We start from the raw sequence: 23,559 nt of genomic DNA on the forward strand, positions 1-23,559 counted from the left end.
TGATTTGTACTGGGCCACAGGCTGGCTTTTTCCAGTTTTCAACAGACCAATTGTCTGCTGCTAGGTTTATGACTAATTTACAAAAGTGAACCGATATGTGAATTCATGGCTACCTCCTAGGCTGCGATTCTGGATACTGATCAATAAGTTACAAACGTCCCAGTTTTCACCACACAACAACAACAACAACAACAAAAAACATTTGTTTTCATAACATCTGGATGACAATTTTTAGCAGGGGGCAAATATGTTAATCACCAATGATTGGTTTTGGTTTTAATACTGCACAGCACCTTCACCTGTTTGAGAACAAAGTAAACCCCCTTTTGTCTTACAGTAGGCCTGTATGCCAATCATCTACCTACTTCTACTTTTCCCCTAAAACAAGCAGGCATAAAAAAAAAATATATATATATATACACACATATCGTTCTTCCATTTTAGTTTAGGGGGTGAACATGACACCTGGACACCATGACCATTCACTGTGGCATCCGAAAGAGGTCTGTAGACACGTGACATGGAGTGTTGTGTGTCTACTGAGCGGCCAGCCAGCCAGCCCACCCAGCCAGCCAATGAGAGGTGAGGGTGTGCAAACCCGGGTTCAAGCACTATTGGATATGCTTGATTGAGTGTGCCTGTTGAAATGGAACCAATCAGAAAGACAAAAAAAAAAACTAACACAAACGTCGACCATCTGGCACTAAAACAAATGCTCAAAGTATTTTTGAAAGATTTGAAATAGTGGTTGAACCCAGGTATGGAGGTGTGTAAGAGGTGGAATGTCATTGGATGGCTCACATTCTTACCAAGGGGAAATAGCTTCAGTATCAGGTTCTTCCTGCCCAGAAACTCCAGAGAGGTTTAAGACGGTCATTCTTACCCACATCCACGAGGCGTTTTGTTGAGAGTAATGATTAACTGAAATTCTGATGTCTTCTTATGAACGTTTTGTTGCTCGTTTCCCCAGAGTAGGATCCACAACAGCATTTCATAACTCTTTTGAATCCATTATTTTATGGCTGTTAAGATGCATGTGCCTTCATGTCTGGTTTGTTTTTGTTTTTTTGAAATCACGTGTTTGTCATTATTACAGGTCTTGTCCTCATGATTTATTGATGTGGAGTGATAAAACAATTTGCCCAAGTTGGGATCAATAAATGTACTAGTCGACGATGATATCAAGGGTTCATCACCTATGAAATAGACAAGTAGGTTATTCAACCACCTGGAAATGGTGCTGTTTGTCAGTGGAAAGTTGCTGACTTCTCAGGGAACCGGTTTTATTGGTCAGGGTAATGAAAAATAAAAACAATTCCAGGAGATCGTCACCATTTTGTCATTTTAGAGCATTTAAAACCTCAACAATTCACTTAATATTATACAAATATGTCTGGTTTCATAAATGATATTGAATCATATTATGAACAATGACAAATATCTTCATTCTATTTATTTATTTATACCCAGGGAGACATTAAAAACAGGTACGTTGACTTATAGAAAAGTAGTGGTCAGTTTGTTTTTTTGATGCAAGAGGCAAATCTGCAGAATGATCTTGAGCGAAAATCAGTTTTGATATGGTCTTTATGATCACACAGTGCTAAGTCGCGACAGCAAATGATTCACTTGGAGTGAAATGTTTTAGAAAGAGATTCGGCTGAAGGTTCATACAGGTAGTTGGTGCCAGAAGGCCAGTAATCTGCTCTTTGGTATCCCCCTGACGACTAGATAAGGAAGAACCTGGCTGGAGCTCCCATTTCCTACTAAATCAGACGTCTTCATCCAAAGTGAGTGCATATTTTTTCGTGCGGGTGGCCCCAGCGGGAATCAAACCCCATGATTATTGGAAGCGACAGTTGAGTTTCAAATTTGTACCATATTTCAAACTTTACACACAAAAAAAAGATTAAAAAAAATACCCACTTGGTTCTATTACCTTGTCAATACTTTGGAGGACTCCATGAAATTATACACAACAGCACAACACAAAATATATTTTGAAATAAACTTTTATTATGGAAGTTACTACATAAAGAAAATTAAAATGAGCAAACTAGAAAAAAAAACGATTGACGCAGTCAATGCCCAGCACAACGCCGACTACATCCGCCCATTAAAAAAAAAAAAGGTAGACCACTATACAGGAAACAGAGTACCGTTTGAACATATGCTTTCCTAACTAAAACAAAACAATAGATATTAAAAATTAAAAGAAGACCCCACACCTTCCAACGACATCCCCACACACATTTCAGAATTACCTAACCATCCCTTATACACAAACAAGTCCTTGGTACGCATGAAAGAGTCCATGGGTCCGAAGCAGAGAGAAAGACTATTGGTCACGGACATTGTACAGTGAATGGCTTGGCGACCAATGACAAAAACAGTCTGCTAGTACATGTTAGAAATTCTCACAGCGATGTCATCATTCCTATATGAAAAGCTCTTCCATAAAAATCTGTTGGGCACATCGGTACATTTAACAGGTGCTTCAAATATTGCATGGAGAAAACCTGATTGCTCTGCTGCGCTGAGTTAAAAGGCACACTTCACCCAAATAAAATTATACTTTCTTTTTTTTTTTTTACCCTGAAAGCAGTCTATGGATAACGGGATTCTAGGTAAACGAACCCAAAGCTTGGATTGTACTCCGTCCTTGTCCAGACAGCTTATACTGTCATTGGGGGGGGGGGGGGGGGGGTGTAATTTGGGTGAACTGTCCCTTTAAAAGGTTGGGGGTAGGTGTACGGTCACCTTGAAGGACAAACTGCGGTGCTGGTGTTTCCAGGAGTAATGGAGTTGTATCACCACCTTAGTAACAGGTGGTCAGTGCATGGCCATCACCAGGCACACGCAGTCTGGGCTGAGATCAACCATCGTCTACTGGAGAGTGTGAGGAAGGTGAGCACTAACTAACTTTATTAAAAACCTTCCAAGGAAATCTCATAAAATCTCTCAAGTATATAAAAAGGAGTACCATTTCCTGACGGACCACTAAAAGAGGAGGAACAAGTAAAGATGAGAAATGGCACCACCTTGTGGTGTTTACAAATAGTTTTCAACATGCAATAAACCCATCTGTTATACCACACAACGGCCCTCCACCATACTGAAGGGGGGGTTGGACTCCAACACAACAAACCCATCTGTTATACCACACAACAGCCCTCCACCAAACTGAAGGGGGGGGTTGGACTCCAACACAACAAACCAACTATTTACCAACAGGACATGTCATGCAGCAATCACTTGATTGAATTTTCATTTAAGAAGACAAAACGGAAAAGGTGAGACAAAGTCAAAAATCACTATTAAGGAGGTGTTGCGGTCACAACAGACTGACCGTACCATTTAAACTCATTGCACTTCAACACAGACAGACAAGACATATTGTAGTACCAATATGGCAGTCATCTCAAAGCCCTCAGGACCAGCAAAGATACGCATAAAGCCCTCTGCATGTCATGCCTGTCATCGACGTGGATATCTCATTATATTGAAGTAAACCATCATAAACAGGATTATAGACCTAAAATAAAAAAAGACTTGACCCATTACCAACCATGGGCTCTACGGCTTCCTGAACACTCCAAGCATCACACAATGATGTTCTTCTCACTCTGGTGTGACTGGTACAAACCAACCCTGAGGGCTGGGAAGGATGAGTCAGAGCTCGAACCGAGAGGCTGGAGTGATGTGTTGAGTTGTTGAACTGGTTGAGCTACCCTTCTGATGGGGAAAATCCCAGAGACAGACAGAGCGAGGGAGAGACATGTTTTCTGTATGTATTGAGACAACAGACGGGGCAGTCAGGAGAGAGACATGTTCTGTGTATGTATTGAGACAACAGACAGGGCAGTCAGAGGAGAGAGAGAGAGACATGTTCTGTGTATGTATTGAGACAACAGACAGGGCAGTCAGAGGAGAGAGACATGTTCTGTGTATGTATTGAGACAACATACAGGGCAGTCAGAGGAGAGAGAGAGAGACATGTTCTGTGTATGTATTGAGACAACAGACGGGGCAGTCAGGAGAGAGAGAGAGACATGTTCTGTGTATGTATTGAGGCAACAGACGGGGCAGTCCACGGATCTAAGAGATGTTCTCTATGTTGTGCTGAGGGGGTCATTGGTAGAGCAGGTAATTCTTGAGAGAGGCTGGTAGAGGCAGACCATGGATCTCACTCAGTCGTTCTCTGCCCAGAGCTACCCTCACGGAGCGCCGACACAGGTCCATCAGAGGGAGAGGCTCAGCTGGGGAGGGAAGAGAGATATTTAGAGTACAGCACAGCAAAATAGACGTCTACATTTTAGTTTAACTTAAATAGAGAACGAGACAGACAGAGCAGTCACACCCCTTAACTTTTCCCACATTTTGTTGTGTCACAGCCTGCATTTAAAATGGGTTTAATTTTAAATGATTTTGTCACTGGCCTGCCTATAGACAATACCCCATAATGTCAAAGTGGAATTATTTTTCTGAAATGTTTACAAATGAATTAAAAATGAAATGTTGAAATGTCTTGACTCAATAAGTATTCAACCCCTTTGTTATGGCCTAAATAAGTTCAGGAGCCAAAATTTGCTTGACAAGTCACAAGCTTCATGGACTTGGACTTGCTGTGTGCAATAATGAAATATCCCTTTGAGCATTGTGAAGTTATTCATTACACTTTGGACGGTGTATCAATACACCCAGTCACTACAAAAATACAGACTTCCATCCTAACTCAGTTGCCGGAGAGGAAGGAAACTTCTCAGGGATTTCACCACGAGGCCAATGGTGACTTTAAAACAGTTACAGAGTTTAATGGCTGTGATAGTTTTCTCCTCTGAGGATGGATCAACAACATTGTAGTTACTCCACAATACTAACCTAAATGACAAAGTGAAAAGAAGGAAGTCTGTACAGAATACACATATTCCAAAACATGCATCCTGTTTGCAACAAGACACTAAAGTAAAACTGCAAAAAATGTGGCAAAGGAATAAACTTTTTCTTGATTACAAAAAGTGTTATGTTCATTACTTATTTTCAAGCATCATTTTAATGTCACATGTACAAGTACAGTGGTGGTTGCATCATGTTATGGGTATGCTTGTAATCGTTAAGGACTGGGGAGTTTTTTTTATACATTTTTAATCCTAGAGGAAAACCTGGTTCAGTCTGTTTTCCACCAGATACTGGGAGATGAATTCACCTTTCAGCAGGACAATAACCTAAAACAGAAGGCCAAATCTACACTGGAGTTGCTTACCAAGAAGACGGTGAATGCTCCTGAGTGGCAGAGTTACAGTTTTGACTTAAATCTACTTGAAAAGCATTTTAAGATCTTGCCATAGGTTGTCTATAAATAATACATTTGACTGAGCTTGACGAATTTAGAAACTAAAATTAAAAAATATAAATTCATTTTTTTAAATGGAAAATCTTGTGTTCATATCTCACAACCTCCGTGGGATTTTCGAGTTGCCTATGTGCGAGTAAATACCAAAATAACACACTTGATTTATGCTACGTTAAAAAGTGGGTGGTTCGAGCCCTGAATGCTGATTGGCTGAGAGCCTTGGTATATCAGACCGTAATATCACGTGTATGACAAAACAATTATTTTTTACTGCGCTAATTTCGTTGGTAACCAGTTTATAATAGCAATAAAAGGTACCTCTGAGGTTTGTGGTATATGGACAATATACCACGGCTATGGACTGCAAAGCGTCGTGCCTAAGAACCGTCCTTAGCCGTGGTATATTGGCTATATACCACAAACCCCCAAGGTGCCTTATCGGTTAATTATAGCACGCTAGATGTGTCAGAACAGATATTAGCAAAGTAATACACGAGCTTCCCAGCCAGATATCAAATAACCAAATATGCAGAGAAACAAAATCACATTGGTTGATTATCAGTCAAGAGCTTTTAGCCAGAATAAGGCGTAGGCTACTTCGCAAGAGAAGAGCAAAATAACCCACCTGTTATACTAAGCTACAAAACATGCTAGTTAAAATGTTCTGATAACACTGTTAGATTAACTAGACTAAAGATTATTATCGTCGTGAACAAACCTCAATTTGGCTAACATTTTCCCAGCCTAATTATAACTAATAGGCACTGTGTGTGTATATATATATATATATATATACTTTTTTTAAACGGAGAGTCTGCGAAAACAATCGGATTGATTGATTTATTGAGTCCACAAGCTTGTCACAAAGCAGCGCGATAACACTGTCTCAATCGTAACGGTGATGAAATTATAGTTGACCACACACAGCTATTACTTTAATAAAGTATTTAAAATGGTTAGATGACTTTGGGGAGTTTCAGTAAGCAACAACATGATAAATGTCTTCAAAATGCCATTAGCCTACTTTTAATTCCAGTATTTTCATAATTCAGTGCTATTTATTTCCACAGTAATGATTGTTCCATCCAGTAGTGGTTGAGAAATAGTGCATGCTTAGTGGTGGGCTACGGGAAGTGTTGGGACATGAACTGCTACAAGGTCGGTAACAGATTAATAACTTCTAATGTGATATTGTACCCCCTAGCCCAATTGTCCTTTCTTTGTGTGTGTGTGTGTGTGTGTGTGTGTGTATACATACACACACACACTAACGTTCTATGACACTAGTTTGCCTTTTCTTTGCAAGTTAAGCCTACATCATGTCAGCCGCTAATGACAATCGTTAGTTAGCTGATAAATGTACAGAGTCAGAGCAAAAGTAACTAGCTACACAGCCTGATAATACCAGTGACTGTGTAGACCTAAATTAGCATGTGGTTTGTGCAACAGTATCTTCTAAATCAAAGAGGAATATGTTAGCTACATGAAGCAGCTAAGAGAAAACATTAAATGGAGCCAAATATTATAGTGTCCCCTAGGAAACACTTATCAACACTTTGGTTCCTACCCTGTCACAATAACTCCTCCCTGGCATTTTCATTTGTTGTCTTGTCAAAACACTATTCAAAATGCACATTATTATATTGTAACTATACAATTGGAATAATCATTCTATTTCCATGATTCCAACAGTTCACCCAAGTGTTTTGTTCTAAATCACAAGTCAAATCTCAATTGCAACATTTGGTTAAAAATAAAGCTTAGATTGTTTGCCCATATCGTACAGGCCAAGTGGCAGTGTGGAAATGATCTCAAGTGAAATCAAGAAATGGATGAAAATGCTGAAAATTGTTGAATAGAACAGTATAAACCAATCAGAATGGAGGAAGACCCATTGACCTAGTGTGTATGTGTCTCCCTAGGGTCAAGCACTAGTCATGAAGCAAATTTAGAACTTACATTGTTCAAAAACATAAAATACTGTAAAAAAATAAATACATTTAAAAAAAAGTGAAAAATAGTGTAATATTTTGGCAATATTGTCTAGCCCCAACTATTTTCATATTGTTACAACACAGTACATGGCCATAATAAACATTTTAAATGTATATTATTTAAAAACTTTTCAGTATAATGTAACGAGTAACGTAAGGTAATGTTTACTATTCATTTCTGATTGCCAAAGCAAGTGAAACAAACAATATAAGCATGTTTCCCATGCCACCAAAAGCCCTTTGGGGGGAGAGAGAGAGAGAGAGAACGTCAAGCTCCCCACAGTTTCCAACACCATCATTAAGTTTGCTGACGACACAACAGTGGTAGGTAGGCCTGATCACCGACAACGATGAGACAGCCTATAGGGAGGAGGTCAGAGACCTGGCCGTTTGGTGTTGCCAGGACAACAACCTCTCCCTCAACTTGATCAAGACAACGGCGCTGATCGTGGACTACAGGAAAAGGAGGGCTGAACATGCCCCCAATCACATCAACGGGGCTGTAGTGGAGCGGGTCGAGAGCTTCAAGTTCCTCGGTGTCCACATCACCAACAAACTATCATGGTCAAAATATGCCAAGACAGTCATGAAGAGGGCACAACAACCGCCTTTTCCTCCTCAGGAGACCAGTTGCATCACCACCTGTTATGGCATCCGTAAGGCTCTACAGAGGGTAGTGCGTACAGCCCAGTACATCACTGGGTCCAAGCTTCCTGCCATCCAGGACCTGTATATCAGAGGGTAGTGAGTACAGCCCAGTACATCACTGGAGCTCCATGCCATCCAGGACCTGTATACTAGGCGGTGTCAGAGGAAGGCCCCCAAAAATGTATCGGAGACTTTCTGCTACCGCACAGCAAGCAGTACCGGAGTGCCAAGTCTAGGTCCAAAAGGCTTCTTTTTAACAGCTTCAAGCCATAAGACTCCAGAACAGTTAATCAAATGGTCACCGGGACATTGACCGACCCCCTTTGTTTTTACACTACTGCTACTCAATGTTTATTATCTATGCATAGCCACTTTACCCCGACCTACAATTACCTGGACCCCCGCACATTGACTCGGTACTGGTACCCCCCCTGTACATAGCCACATTGTTACTTTAGTTTACTTACAAAATATTTTCTTAAGAAGTACATGGGTTGGTTGACACACCCCGACAAATAACATTTGATTAGATTCTTACTGCAGAATGAGACGTTCTAGAACAGAGAAGGACTTGGGGTCAGAGTTTTTCGTGGTCAGATCGCATGCCGGGAGGGAAAAAGAAACTCCAGGTTTGAATGCTCTTAAAATGCATCCTTCCTTAACTGGCTTTTGACATAAATTGGTGAAAGCAATGCAATGGAAAGCTGGCTTAAGGAGCCTGCATACTAGGCTCGGTTTACTCGCAGAACTCAGCTAGGTGGACGACTCCCTTACAAAAAAGACCTTCGCTTGGAAAATGAGAAGAAAGAAAGAAGGCAGTAATATTACTGTTTGTCTCACTGCAGCAACATAATAGCCAGTATAAACTTCCTCAAAATAGTCAATTAATTACACATTTCTTGCTGACGTTTTTTTTTTTTTTTTGCAGAGGAGATCTTAGGTTGCATTATTTTACATCTAAGATGTTTGATGCACATTTTCTCACTTGACAAATATTACACTACAACTAGTCGTCGTCTCACTGACAAACACTTGGTTGACGAATCGCATCCATAGTTGACTCCTACTAGGTACTACTATTGACCAATCACAGATGAAGGGGCGTCGACTTCGGTTACCGAACTTCAACTTGCCTCAAGTAAAGAATGTGTGCGAAAAACCAAAACGTCACAGTCATAATATAAAATGCAACGGACCGCCACATCCGGCTTCTTCACCTGCGGGATCGTCTGAGACCAGCCATCGCGACAGCTGATGAAACTAAGGAGTATTTATGTCTGTAACAAAGCCCCTTTGTGGGGAAAAAAAAGGCATTCTGACTGGATGGGCTTGGCTTCCCAGTGGATGGGCCTGGCTTCCCAGTGGATGGGCCTGGCTTCCCAGTGGATGGGCCTGGCTTCCCAGTGGATGGGCCTGGCTTCCCAGTGGATGGGCCTGGCTTCCCAGTGGATGGGCCTGGCTTCCCAGTGGATGGGCCTCTGCCCAGTGGATGGGCCTGGCTTCCCAGTGGATGGGCCTGGCTTCCCAGTCTTGTGAAATGTATAGATTTGGGCCTAATACATTTATTTCAAAATGGACTGATTTCCTGATATGAACTGTAACTCAGTAAAAATCATTGAGATTGTTGCATGTTGCACACTGAACAGCAACGCGTTGGGCCTGGGTTTTTACAGTATACTATACTAGCCCAGTGGATGGGCCTCTGCCCAGTGGATGGGCCTCTGCCCAGTGGATGGGCCTGGCTTCTCAGTCTTGTGAAATGTATAGATTTGGGCCTAATACATTTATTTCAAAATGGACTGATTTCCTGATATGAACTGTAACTCAGTAAAAAATCATTGAGATTGTTGCATGTTGCACACTGAACAGCAACGCGTTGGGCCTGGGTTTTTACAGTATACTATACTAGCCCAGTGGATGGGCCTCTGCCCAGAGGATGGGCCTCTGCCCAGTGGATGGGCCTCTGCCCAGTGGATGGGCCTGGCTTCCCAGTGGATGGGCCTGGCTTCCCAGTGGATGGGCCTGGCTTCCCAGTGGATGGGCCTGGCTTCCCAGTGGATGGGCCTGGCTTCCCAGTGGATGGGCCTCTGCCCAGTGGATGGGCCTGGCTTCCCAGTGGATGGGCCTGGCTTCCCAGTGGATGGGCCTGGCTTCCCAGTGGATGGGCCTGGCTTCCCAGTGGATGGGCCTGGCTTCCCAGTGGATGGGCCTGGCTTCCCAGTGGATGGGCCTGGCTTCCCAGTGGATGGGCCTGGCTTCCCAGTGGATGGGCCTGGCTGCCCAGTGGATGGGCCTGGCTGCCCAGTGGATGGGCCTGGTTGCCCAGTGGATGGGCCTGGCTGCCCAGTGGATGGGCCTGGCTGCCCAGTGGATGGGCCTGGCTGCCCAGTGGATGGGCCTGGCTGCCCAGTGGATGGGCCTGGCTGCCCAGTGGATGGGCCTGGCTTCCCAGTGGATGGGCCTCTGCCCAGTGGATGGGCCTCTGCCCAGTGGATGGGCCTCTGCCCAGTGGATGGGCCTGCACACTGAACAGCAACGCGTTGGGCCTGAGTAACATACAGGTTTTTACAGTATACTATACTAGTTGTCAGATCAATAACTTGAAGGGACTATTCTATTCTATACATCTACTATTCTCTTGCCACTCCTTACTACAGAAAATGCTACCCAGACCTAGATCAAAGTGATCAACAGGTTTGTGAAATGATTACATTTGTTGTATCTGGGGCATAGAAGAGAGAGAGATAAAAAAAAAAAAATGATTTAATAACAATGCCAATGGCACATTATCAGGTTGTGCCCAACTGGCTTACATAATAGTTGTAATCAGTGGCTCTAGCCTGGTCCCAGACCTGTTTAGGCTGTCTTGTTGAATTGGCAGGCTAACGTTTGGGAAAACAGTACAAATAGATCTGGGACCAGGCTAGCCTAACAGTGTAATCTGTAGATGCCTCTAACTTGGTCCCAGATCGATTTCTGCCATTTATCATAGAAGTAGGCAAGACCACACTATCAGATCTGGGACCAGGCTAGCCTAACTGAAGTCTGTTCTAGCCTGGTTCCAGATCTGTTTGTGTTGTCTTGCCAACTCCTTTACATTAACAGGACTCTGGCAAGAGAGAACAAAGGTCTGGGTCCAGGCTACAAATCCTCAGTTCTCTGGTGTAACCTAGATGTGCAGTAAAACGGGGTCGACCTTTGATATGTACTGTTACACCCAAGTCCATTACATCACCAAGTTGTACTCAAAACTGTGGTCTAAAGTAGTGCACTACTACTACTACAGAGTCCTATTGGCCCTGGTCTAAAGTAGTGCACTACTACTACAGAGTCCCATTGGCCCTGGTCTAAAGTAGTGCACTACTACTACTACAGAGTCCTATTGGCCCTGGTCTAAAGTAGTGCACTACTACTACAGAGTCCTATTGGCCCTGGTCTAAAGTAGTGCACTACTACTACTACTACAGAGTCCTATTGGACCTGGTCTAAAGTAGTGCACTACTACTACTACAGAGTCCTATTGGCCCTGGTCTAAAATAGTGCACTACTACTACTACAGAGTCCTATTGGCCCTGGTCTAAAATAGTGCACTACTACTACAGAGTCCTATTGGCCCTGGTCTAAAGTAGTGCACTACTACTACAGAGTCCTATTAGCCCTGGTCTAAAGTAGTGCACTACTACAGAGTCCTATTAGCCCTGGTCTAAAGTAGTGCACTACTACAGAGTCCTATTAGCCCTGGTCTAAAGTAGTGCACTACTACAGAGTCCTATTTGCCCTGGTCTAAAGTAGTGCACTACTACAGAGTCCTATTAGCCCTGGTCTAAAGTAGTGCACTACTACAGAGTCCTATTAGCCCTGGTCTAAAGTAGTGCACTACTACAGTCCTATTAGCCCTGGTCTAAAGTAGTGCACTATGTAGGGAATAGAGTGCCATTTGGGATGTCCTCACAATTTCAGTGTTTATTGATGTAATTAACTTGGGTGTAACAGAATGTTCAAAGGTTGGCCCCATTAAAAACATCATTAAAAACATGAACGCACACCAAGGCAACACCAGAGAAGCCTGATCTCAGATCTGTTTGTGTTCTCTTGGTCAATTCCTATGGTCCACTGTTAAATATATAGTAGTTGGCGACTAAACTGTTACGACTAAGATCTTCTCAGCAAAATTTTTTTTTTTGGACTAGTAACCGGAAGGTTGCAAGTTCAAACCCCCGAGCTGACAAGGTACAAATCTGTCGTTCTGCCCCTGAACAGGCAGTTAACCCACTAGTTCCTAGGCCGTCATTGAAAATAAGAATTTGTTCTTAACTGACTTGCCTAGTTAAATAAAGGTAAAATAAATTTAAAAAATTTAAAAAATGTGCTGTTAACTTAAAGGGGGCAGGAGACACGTTGGTCTCATATTTGGGGGTACATTGAGCGTGGAACACCCCCCCCCCCCCCAAAAAAAAACTGTCATTTAATCATTAAAAACACTCAATTTTATTGTGATTTGTGTTCCTAAATATGAACTAATGCCCTTGTAAAAAAAATGAAAATAGTCAGTGTTCGAGCCCTGAACTAATAATATATAAACTGTATCACTCAGTATTTAGTGGCAGAGCAAGGAACTTAGTTGATTGTTGACGTTCAGTTGTACAACCGTTTATCAGTTTGACTATTGTATCAAAATTACTTATTTTAACTGTTAATGTTTTTAATTATTTAAAACTCATGTCAAAGTTAATTGAGCAATACATTCTGTATTACTAGTTAGAAGTTTCTTGTTTTTTAAAACATTAACGTTATTTTTCTGGTTAAAAAATAAAAAAAGTGTCTGGTAGATTCTCTCATTTTACCTGCCATTGACTGGTGGAGGGAAAAAGTTACATTTGCCAGATTCCAACCAATGTCCAGTCAGACACTGTTGCTATAGTTCCCGAGGAGGAAGTATTAAGTGATAGCTAGGAACACGTGCAGTAGCACTCATCTTTTCAACTGGAACATATAGAGTTGAGATAACTAGAGCCAACATGATTCTTTATCCTAATGCATGTCAGAGAGGCATGTTTGTTCTACATAGAATATTTCTACGCGTTCCAAAGAACCCAAGACAACAGCTGGCTGTGAGACAAGGCTATAGTAGATTCCTATGGCGTTTAGAAAAAAAAAAGAAGAGTCTCAAATCATATCTCAGACCCAAGCCAACTCTGAACAATTACAGTTTAGAAAATATATTATAGGCCAGGGCACTCCAACCCTGTTCATGAAACGCTACCTTCCTGTAGGGTTTAACTCCAACCCTGTTCATGAAAAGCTAGTTTGAGCTCCAATCCTAATCTAGTCCACCTCATTCTCATCATTAACTGGATGATTAACTGAATCAGGTTAGTTACAACTGGGGCTGGAGTGAACCTATAGGAGGGTAGCTCTCCAGGAACAGGGTTGGAGTGAACCTATAGGAGGGTAGCTCTCCAGGAACAGGGCTGGAGTGAACCTATAGGAGGGGAGCTGACCAGGAATAGGGTTGGAGTTTAAACCTACAGGAGGGTAGCTCTCCAGAAACAGGGTTGGAGTTTAAACCTACAGGAGGGTAGCTCTCCAGGAACAGGGCTGGAGAGCCCTGGTGTGAACCTACAGGAGGGTAGCTCTCCAGGAACAGGGTTGGAGTTTAAACCTACAGGAGGGTAGCTCTCCAGGAACAGGGTTGGAGAGCTCTGTTATAGGCACTACTTACGATCGAGTCCATTGATGTAGCGGATTCGTATTTCACAGTGCCCCCACACAGCACTGACGACAGGGTACAGCTTCCTCCCCTTGAGTCCTCTGAAAGCCACCCCTAAGTATTGTCCATCCACAATATAGCTCAGAGTCCCCTCGTCCATGTCCAACACAACCAGGAATGAATCGGGGACTATAAACGTCTCATCCGGCTCCAGGAACGCAGGGTACATCTTACTGGGCTGATTCTTTCCATCGTGGTGAAGTCTATTCCGTCCCAGGTCCCAGCCCCAGGACTCGTGGTTATTACCCACCAGGGTCGTGTAGCCTACAGAATGAAGAGGCGCGTCTCCTGTCGCCACGCCGACGATGGCGTGCGTGCCCCGCTGTCTCATGGCCCAGCTGATCTCCCAGATGTGTAGCCCCCGGGTGTAGCCGACACAGGCCCGGATGGCATCCGTGCTCTGAGCCACGGGGTGCCGATGGAAGACCAGTTTGTTGTCGTCCTTGACGAAGATGTTGAGCGATCGGTCGTTGTTGTTCCACGAGTGCTGCATCTGGACCTCCTGTCCAGCAGGGGGCATGTCCAGCAGCAGATCCAGCCTGGAGGGCTTGTTATGGTCCAGAGCTGCCAACTCCAGAGGCTTGAATGCCGGGTCCCTCATGTCAATAGTCTTTATGCCTCCAGGAACACTCTGCCCCATGCTCCTCTGTGAAGTTAGAGCGCCCACAGAGCACTCCTCCTGCCGAGTGCTCCTCTCCCCCCCCCCCCCTTCAAAACAAAGAAGAAACTAAAAAAGGGGGTGAGCAAAGTAGTTTGTTTTCGGTTGCCCCCTCCTCACCACCTCTACAGCCTGCTTCTGTCACAGCCAATCAGGAGGCAAGGATTGGTGCCCAGTCACTGGTTGCCAGGTAACAGGATCAGGCCAGGTCTTGGTTCAAGCCCACCTGGGAAGAAATAGGAGGAGAAGAGAGAGGAGGAAGGGGAGATGGATGAGGAGGAGAAAGGAGAGATGGATGAGGAGGAGAAGTGCCAGTAGGAAGGGAAGATGGATGAGGAGAGAGGTCGAACACGAATCATTACACCAACAACTTACATTGACTTCCTATTCCCCTATTACTATAATGTGTGGTTCAGTAAGGGCCTGGTGCTAGTAAAGTTAGCAAGGTTGTGGGTTCAATTCCCGCATGCAGGAATCACAGACTAAAAAAGGTATGCACTCAATGTATTGTAAATCACTCTGGATAAAAAGCATCTGCTAATTATATGAGATTAGTATTTTAAAACTGCCTCAGGTCAGCTCTTTAACCCACAGCTTCTGGCTAATCAACTAACTATGGCTGGTTATATATGTGCAACTGACCCTTTAAAACACTAAGAGGTCAGAGGATTTGATGTTAATATTATACGGTGTCCAATCACTGGAACACACTACAACATTACGAAATCATTTTGTCTTCAGAATATTTTAAATATTCCATGAAATGACTCCAAAAAGATTGGGGGCAACACCACCCATTACTGAAAGACCCCCCCCCCCCCCCCAGAAAGTCTTAGTATGCCTAAATAACAGCGCATAAAAATACAACTTTGAGCTCACTGGGATGATGAGAGGGTTGATAGCTGAATTCAATTTCATGTTTTTCCCAGCTAAAATTACTATCAGAATGACACTCGCAAAAATAACTGACACAGTCTTCTACAAGGACTAACTAACTGTTACTAGGTCACTGGGGTAGTCGTCTGGTTTGGGTGTGTAAACCAAAAAAATGTGGTTTCACATAAAGACATTTTTGGGGGGGAGAAAAAAAACCCACAAGAGCATAATTTGCAACTGAGAGAGGGCCCCGCTACCGACAGTGGAGAGAGGGCCCCGCTACCGACAGTGGAGAGAGGGCCCCGCTACCGACAGTGGAGAGAGGGCCCCGCTACCGACAGTGGAGAGAGGGCCCCGCTACAGACAGTGGAGAGAGGGCCCCGCTACAGACAGTGGAGAGAGGGCCCCGCTACAGACAGTGGAGAGAGGGCCCCGCTACAGACAGTGGAGAGAGGGCCCCGCTACCGACAGTGGAGAGAGGGCCCCGCTACCGACAGTGGAGAGAGGGCCCCGCTACCGACAGTGGAAAGGAAGACTGACACTACTAGGAAATATACAGAGTACTTCCATCTCTGCTGTAAACTTCACTCTGTTCAGCCAAACTAAAATACAATTTCCCACAATTTCCAAAAATAGGAAATACGGATTTCTTATGATACAGTTGTCTGGTCAGGGGATAGTAGGAAAAATAATCATACTGCTTCTGGCATAAACATATAAACACACGCTGTTACAGTCTGTGGTTGTCCAGGGCAAGAAAACACAAGGCTACTGGTCTGGCTACACTGTGAATGCAGTGACCAGCTACTAGACAGTGACCAGCTACTAGACAGTGACCAGCTACTAGACAGTGACCAGCTACTAGACAGTGACCAGCTACTAGACAGTGACCAGCTACTAGACAGAGTTACAGAACACAGAGTCTCAGTCCCAAAAGGCACCATATTCTCTCCACAGTGCACCATATTCCCTTCACAGTGCACCATATTCCCTTCACAGTGCACCAAAAGGCACCATATTCCCTTCACAGTGCAGTACTTGCCCCACTACTGGACAGACCTACAAATCAACACCAAAGACTTGGCACCAAGCACAAGATGAGAACCTGATTCACTGTAGCTTGGTCCCAGACCCATCTGTGATGTTTTTGAATTAATTTAAAATGAAATACTTTGTCCCTTTTAGGGGAAATTTGCCTTGCAACATACAGCTCCTACGTGCGTTTGTGCTGTGTGGCCCAGATCTGGTTTTGCCAATTTCTTGCCCCACTCAAATGTTGCAATCTTATGTAACAGCTGGTGTAGCTTGGCGCATTGCTTGGAACATTGTATTGCGCCAAGTGACGACTTAAATCAATGGTTCAATTCAAAATGTGTTTATTGTCGTCATGTGTTCCACATTGTCTAATAGGATGTCACGTGAAGAAAATGATGCACTTTACTGGCTCAGCTCTGGTGTCACTACCGATCATCAGCATGTCTGATCAATTCTATCTGTATTCTGTCCATGTTGCTAGGGGACTAAAGACAGCCAGGGAACTGTGGTATCACACAGACAGGCAGGGTACTAAAGACAGCCAGGGAACTGTGGTATCACACAGACAACCAGGGTACTAAAGACAGCCAGGGAACTGTGGTAACAGACAGACAGGGAACTAAAGACAGCCAGGGTACTAAAGACAGCCAGGGAACTGTGGTAACAGACAGACAGGGAACTAAAGACAGCCAGGGTACTAAAGACAGCCAGGGAACTGTGGTAACAGACAACCAGGGAACTAAAGACAGCCAGGGAACTGTGGTAACAGACAACCAGGGAACTAAAGACAGCCAGGGAACTGTGGTAACAGACAACCAGGGAACTAAAGACAGCCAGGGAACTGTGGTAACAGACAGCCAGGGAACTAAAGACAGCCAGGGAACTGTGGTAACAGACAACCAGGGAACTAAAGACAGCCAGGGAACTGTGGTATCACACAGACAACCAGGGTACTAAAGACAGCCAGGGAACTAAAGACGGCCAGGGAACTAAAGACGGCCAGGGAACTAAAGACGGCCAGGGAACTAAAGACGGCCAGGGAACTAAAGACGGCCAGGGAACTAAAGACGGCCAGGGAACTAAAGACGGCCAGGGAACTAAAGACAGCCAGGGAACTGTGGTAACAGGAACTAAACCGTGCTAGCTGCTGCTGAGAAGGGAAAGGTTAGGCCCCACTAATTGAATTGTAGACAAGAGTTCATTGAGAAGCATTTTGGCTCTTTTTCTAATACAAGTAAACAACCATTTAAAATGGGGCATGTCTCCTCAATGATGGCCAAACAGAGGGGAAGAATACCCCAGCAGCGGGTGGCCACTCTCTGGGACTACTTCCCAAATGGCACCCTATGCCCTACATAGTGCCCTACTTTTGACCAGTACCCTATAGGCCTTAGTCAAAAGTAGTGCACTAAATAGGGAACAGGGTACCATTTGGGATCACCGCCTGATGTAAACAATCGTCCTTCTCAATGCCCGTCCAGCCTTCAGGGCCTCAGTCCACGGGAGAATGAAACATGTTAATTTGCACATGCTTTGTGCTAGGGACTTTGGCTTTTGACTCAAATATCACCCTAGTCCCTATCTAGTGCACTACTTTTGATAGGGCTCTGGTCAAAAGTAGTGCACTATGTAGGGAATAGGGTGCCATTTGGGGGCTCAGATTTAACCATTCATTCCCCACTTTCTCAGAAGAACCACCACTGTTGTGGTGACACGTTCTGAATTTTATACCACACGCGTCACAGGCTATAGGTAATTGCAGAAATAGATTACATTTAAAATGATTAGCATATAGTGATGGTAACTAATGCCCCCTTTCCTGGCAGACTACCTGCATTTATTGTTTTTTTTAAAAACTTTCAGTTGAATCTAAGGACGCTTGCTGAACATTTGCCTGAGATACAACACTATGGTGCAGCACATTGGGTGCTCGTATCCGTCCCTATTCATATACACTGAAAATGAATGTGAGGGAAGGTGAAGTAGAGAGGCTGGCGAGTTCGGTCCTGTCGCTGATTGTCTTGGGGGGTTTCCAGGCCCCTGGGTTAGTAATGAGCTGATTGAGATGCAGAGGGGACTCTAAAGGATTTAGCTGAGCCAAGGGAACACTTGGTCTCTTGTGTTGACAAAGTCTACATTTAGGCTGAATACTACTTGAACTTCTTTTGTGTCAAATTAAGATTTAGTTTAGGTGTGTAGGTCGCCAGCGATCATAACGTCCCGGGTTCTGGTCTTGCGGTTGAAGTTTAGACGCTACAGTACTAAAAACAGAGGACTATCACCAATGACCTAATCATGACGCCTCTCCAATAACAGGATCTAGCTAGCCTGGTAACAGACCTGATATATCTCCAATAACAGGATCTAGCTAGCCTGGTAACAGACCTGATATATCTCCAATAACAGGATCTAGCTAGCCTGGTAACAGACCTGATATATATCCAATAACAGGATCTAGCTAGCCTGGTAACAGACCTGATATATCTCCGATAACAGGATCTAGCAAGCCTGGTAACAGACCTGATATATCTCCGATAACAGGATCTAGCAAGCCTGGTAACAGACCTGATATATCTCCAATAACAGGATCTAGCAAGCCTGGTAACAGACCTGATATATCTCCAATAACAGGATCTAGCTAGCCTGGTAACAGACCTGATATATCTCCAATAACAGGATCTAGCTAGCCTGGTAACAGACCTGATATATCTCCAATAACAGGATCTAGCAAGCCTGGTAACAGACCTGATATATCTCCGATAACAGGATCTAGCAAGCCTGGTAACAGACCTGATATATCTCCAATAACAGGATCTAGCAAGCCTGGTAACAGACCTGATATATCTCCAATAACAGGATCTAGCAAGCCTGGTAACAGACCTGATATATCTCCAATAACAGGATCTAGCTAGCCTGGTAACAGACCTGATATATCTCCGATAACAGGATCTAGCAAGCCTGGTAACAGACCTGATATATCTCCAATAACAGGATCTAGCTAGCCTGGTAACAGACCTGATATATCTCCAATAACAGGATCTAGCTAGCCTGGTAACAGACCTGATATATCTCCGATGACAGGATCTAGCTAACCTGGTACTATAGATCTGTTTTGGGACCTAAATGTGACAGACACCATTGGTTATGACATGCCAGTAGGCACATTTTTTTTTAATAAAAAAAAAAATCAGCATAGCACACAAAGACATTTGTTTGAAAGGCATTTAACAAGTCTATCGTATTGCTAGAATCAAATCAAATTTTATTTGTCACATACACATGGATGGTCAAGGATTCCCGAGGTTACTGCTTTTCTAGACCTACCACAACTCAGGGCAGCTGATGACTCGAGTTAGTCATTACCTGACCTATATAGCAAGGTATCTAGCCTAATCCCTAACACACAGAACATACACCCCGGCAGGAAGTCAGCTACGACCACTGGACTGGCCCACTAGCAAGGTATCTAGCCTAATCCCTAACACACAGAACATACACCCCAGCAGGAAGTCAGCTACGACCACTGGACTGGCCCACTAGCAAGGTATCTAGCCTAATCCCTAACACACAGAACATACACCCCGGCAGGAAGTCAGCTACGACCACTGGACTGGCCCACTAGCAAGGTATCTAGCCTAATCCCTAACACACAGAACATACACCCCGGCAGGAAGTCAGCTACGACCACTGGACTGGCCCACTAGCAAGGTGAAGAAGGTACGGTTACTTTGTATCCTTAACACACAGAACATACACCCCGGCAGGAAGTCAGCTACGATTACTGGACTGGCCCACTAGCAAGGTGAAGAAGGTACGGTTACTTTGTATGCTTAACACACAGAACATACACCCCGGCAGGAAGTCAGCTACGACCACTGGACTGGCCCACTAGCAAGGTGAAGAAGGTACGGTTACTTTGTAGCCTTAACACACAGAACATACACCCCGGCAGGAAGTCAGCTACGACCACTGGACTGGCCCACTAGCAAGGTGAAGAAGGTATGGTTACTTTGTAGCCTTAACACACAGAACATACACCCCGGCAGGAAGTCAGCTACGACCACTGGACTGGCCCACTAGCAAGGTGAAGAAGGTATGGTTACTTTGTAGCCTTAACACACAGAACATACACCCCGGCAGGAAGTCAGCTACGACCACTGGACTGGCCCACTAGCAAGGTGAAGAAGGTACGGTTACTTTGTAGCCTTAACACACAGAACATACACCCCGGCAGGAAGTCAGCTACGACCACTGGACTGGCCCACTAGCAAGGTGAAGAAGGTACGGTTACTTTGTATCCTTAACACACAGAACATACACCCCGGCAGGAAGTCAGCTACGACCACTGGACTGGCCCACTAGCAAGGTGAAGAAGGTATGGTTACTTTGTATCCTTAACACACAGAACATACACCCCGGCAGGAAGTCAGCTACGACCACTGGACTGGCCCACTAGCAAGGTGAAGAAGGTACGGTTACTTTGTATCCTTAACACACAGAACATACACCCCGGCAGGAAGTCAGCTACGATTACTGGACTGGCCCACTAGCAAGGTGAAGAAGGTACGGTTACTTTGTATCCTTAACACACAGAACATACACCCCGGCAGGAAGTCAGCTACGACCACTGGACTGGCCCACTAGCAAGGTGAAGAAGGTACGGTTACTTTGTAGCCTTAACACACAGAACATACACCCCGGCAGGAAGTCAGCTACGACCACTGGACTGGCCCACTAGCAAGGTGAAGAAGGTACGGTTACTTTGTATCCTTAACACACAGAACATACACCCCGGCAGGAAGTCAGCTACGACCACTGGACTGGCCCACTAGCAAGGTGAAGAAGGTACGGTTACTTTGTATCCTTAACACACAGAACATACACCCCGGCAGGAAGTCAGCTACGACCACTGGACTGGCCCACTAGCAAGGTGAAGAAGGTACGGTTACTTTGTAGCCTTAACACACAGAACATACACCCCGGCAGGAAGTCAGCTACGACCACTGGACTGGCCCACTAGCAAGGTGAAGAAGGTACGGTTACTTTGTATCCTTAACACACAGAACATACACCCCGGCAGGAAGTCAGCTACGATTACTGGACTGGCCCACTAGCAAGGTGAAGAAGGTACGGTTACTTTGTATCCTTAACACACAGAACATACACCCCGGCAGGAAGTCAGCTACGACCACTGGACTGGCCCACTAGCAAGGTGAAGAAGGTACGGTTACTTTGTATCCTTAACACGTGAAGCGTGTTCCTACTCATAATCATTTAGGGAAGTGCGGGTGTGGCGGCAAAAAGACTGATGAGATAGATTCCATGTTGAAAATAAATGAATACAATTCTGACTTCGTGTCATTTAAATGTGATACATTAACCAAGCTATATCCTTATTCATGACATATTGATTTGCGTCTAATACCCCATGAATAGTCAATTATTCAGACAGGAAAGCCAAAGTAAAAGCCGAAACAAAAGATCTACAACAACAACAAAAAAACACACACGAACGAAATAAAACTCACCTTGGCAACTTCTTGTTTTCAACCAATAAAACCTACAGAGAGGATTGGAAAAGCGAGTTTGTTTTTCTCCAATTTAAACACAATACCCAAGCTATTGCATTGCTGTTCGTTCTATCCTCTCCAATCCTTCCACCTCTTTCCCATTCTGGGTTGGACATGAATTAGGTAAAACGATGGCTGCCCTAACGTGTACTATCCAGTCACGTGGCCCAATAGATCCCAGCAGGGGCGAATTCATTACGCCGTTTCTGTTGCGAAACGCTTCTTACACGGAAGCAAACGGGACGAAACGGGGAGGGACCTACCTGAATTTGTTCAATAAAAACTCTGTGCACTAATCAATACACTCCTATATATAAGCGCTTCCCGACAGAGCGACTCCGCCATATAAATGTTTTTCTGTTTATGGGACTGTTTATTACAGCAAGGCCCTGAGATGGCTTGTGCTGTGGGAAACATTTGGTCAGTGACTGTTCAGTTATGCACCAGACTGAGTCAACATTGACGTTTTTTCTTTCATTTGACAACCCTGAGGAGTCACTGGACTGTGACGAGGATATACAAAGGTAAAACTATAGGCTCAATAGGGCCTTCATAACTAACCCTGTTCGATCAACAGTTTATGTGAGGTTTACACTTTTCACAGGGATGCCACTTACTCTATATCCCACAGACGACTGTTTAAAGTTCCCGCACAGTCATCCTATCCTAAGTAAAAAATAGCATTTGAATGACCAAAACATCACTCATAACATTTTTACACTACTAAAATGCTCAGAATTTAAGAAATAGTACCTTTTCTCTCATCTCTAACTGTCAGGAAGCCTGAAAGAACAGGATGAGTGGGCGGGGAATTTATATTCATGAGTTCCCCTTGACTGACAGCACTTTGAAACGCCCTTGTGGTCGTTGCCAGGTAACAAGGTAAACAATGGGTCACGTGTCATTGATGACTAGGTGAACAATGGGCCACATTTATTTGTCTTTTTTATTTTAACTTTATTTAACCAGGCAAGTCAGTTAAGAACAAATTCTTATTTTCAATGACTGCCTACCAGGGAACATTGGGTTAACTGTCTGTTCAGGGGCAGAACGACAGATTTGTACCTTGTCAGCTCGGGGATTTGAACTTGCAACCTTCCGGTTACTAGTCCAACGCTCTAACCACTAACCACATGTCATTGTGAGTTTACATAGTGTACCTCAAACCCATTTTCTCTGCTAAATGCTCTCATGGTCAACAGAGCTGATCATGGACGGTTAGATATCAGACAAACAGCAGCAATACACAATTGCATTTTCTAGTATTTTGTAACTTAATGACAGAATACATTTCACTGATACAGTTCTTCACAATAATTAGTAAACCCTGATTCACCTCAGAAGCTTAGACAGAAGGGAATGTACTTGAAAACAGCATACAATAAGTGTATTGGACCAATGTATTGGTGCCTCTGCATTATCATTAATAATGGCAATATGTTCAGAGTTGTAGGTATTGATCAGACATGTATTTGATCATTTATAATAGGCCAGCATAGCCAAAATATTGATCAACACGAACACTAAAGAGAAATAAAGGTGTCAAATCATGGTGAAACATCATTTGACATTATTATTATTATTTTTAAATCAAAGCCATAAATATCCCATTGATTCGTAACAATTTGTAGCACTTACCCATCCCGTCTGATAAT

General features: G+C 44.0%; 1 protein-coding gene across 1 annotated transcript; it reads right to left on the reverse strand.

The window, feature by feature from the left end:
• Positions 1-1,994: 1,994 nt before the first annotated feature.
• LOC110492609 (SPRY domain-containing SOCS box protein 1) lies at positions 1,995-22,092 on the reverse strand. The gene is made up of 3 exons (XM_021567040.2): positions 21,863-22,092; positions 13,718-14,649; positions 1,995-4,259 (listed from the first exon to the last, which is right to left on the reverse strand). The coding sequence occupies exons 2-3, from the start codon at positions 14,403-14,405 to the stop codon at positions 4,132-4,134; spliced, it is 816 nt and encodes a 271-aa protein (XP_021422715.1). The 5' UTR covers positions 14,406-14,649; positions 21,863-22,092; the 3' UTR covers positions 1,995-4,131.
• Between the last annotated feature and the right edge of the window lie 1,467 nt (positions 22,093-23,559).

The sequence above is a fragment of the Oncorhynchus mykiss genome, chromosome 16 (assembly GCF_013265735.2).
Source record: "Oncorhynchus mykiss isolate Arlee chromosome 16, USDA_OmykA_1.1, whole genome shotgun sequence".
In the NCBI taxonomy this organism is placed as follows: Eukaryota; Metazoa; Chordata; class Actinopteri; order Salmoniformes; family Salmonidae; genus Oncorhynchus; species Oncorhynchus mykiss.

Bases quoted from the DNA above. Each gene is read 5' to 3' on its own strand.
- LOC110492609 (XM_021567040.2), bottom strand. From the start codon at position 14,405: ATGGGGCAGAGTGTTCCTGGAGGCATAAAGACTATTGACATGAGGGAC. The intron at 4,260-13,717 runs GTAAGTAGTGCC...TTCCCTCCCCAG, and splicing joins CTACATCAATGGACTCGATC to CTGAGCCTCTCCCTCTGATG.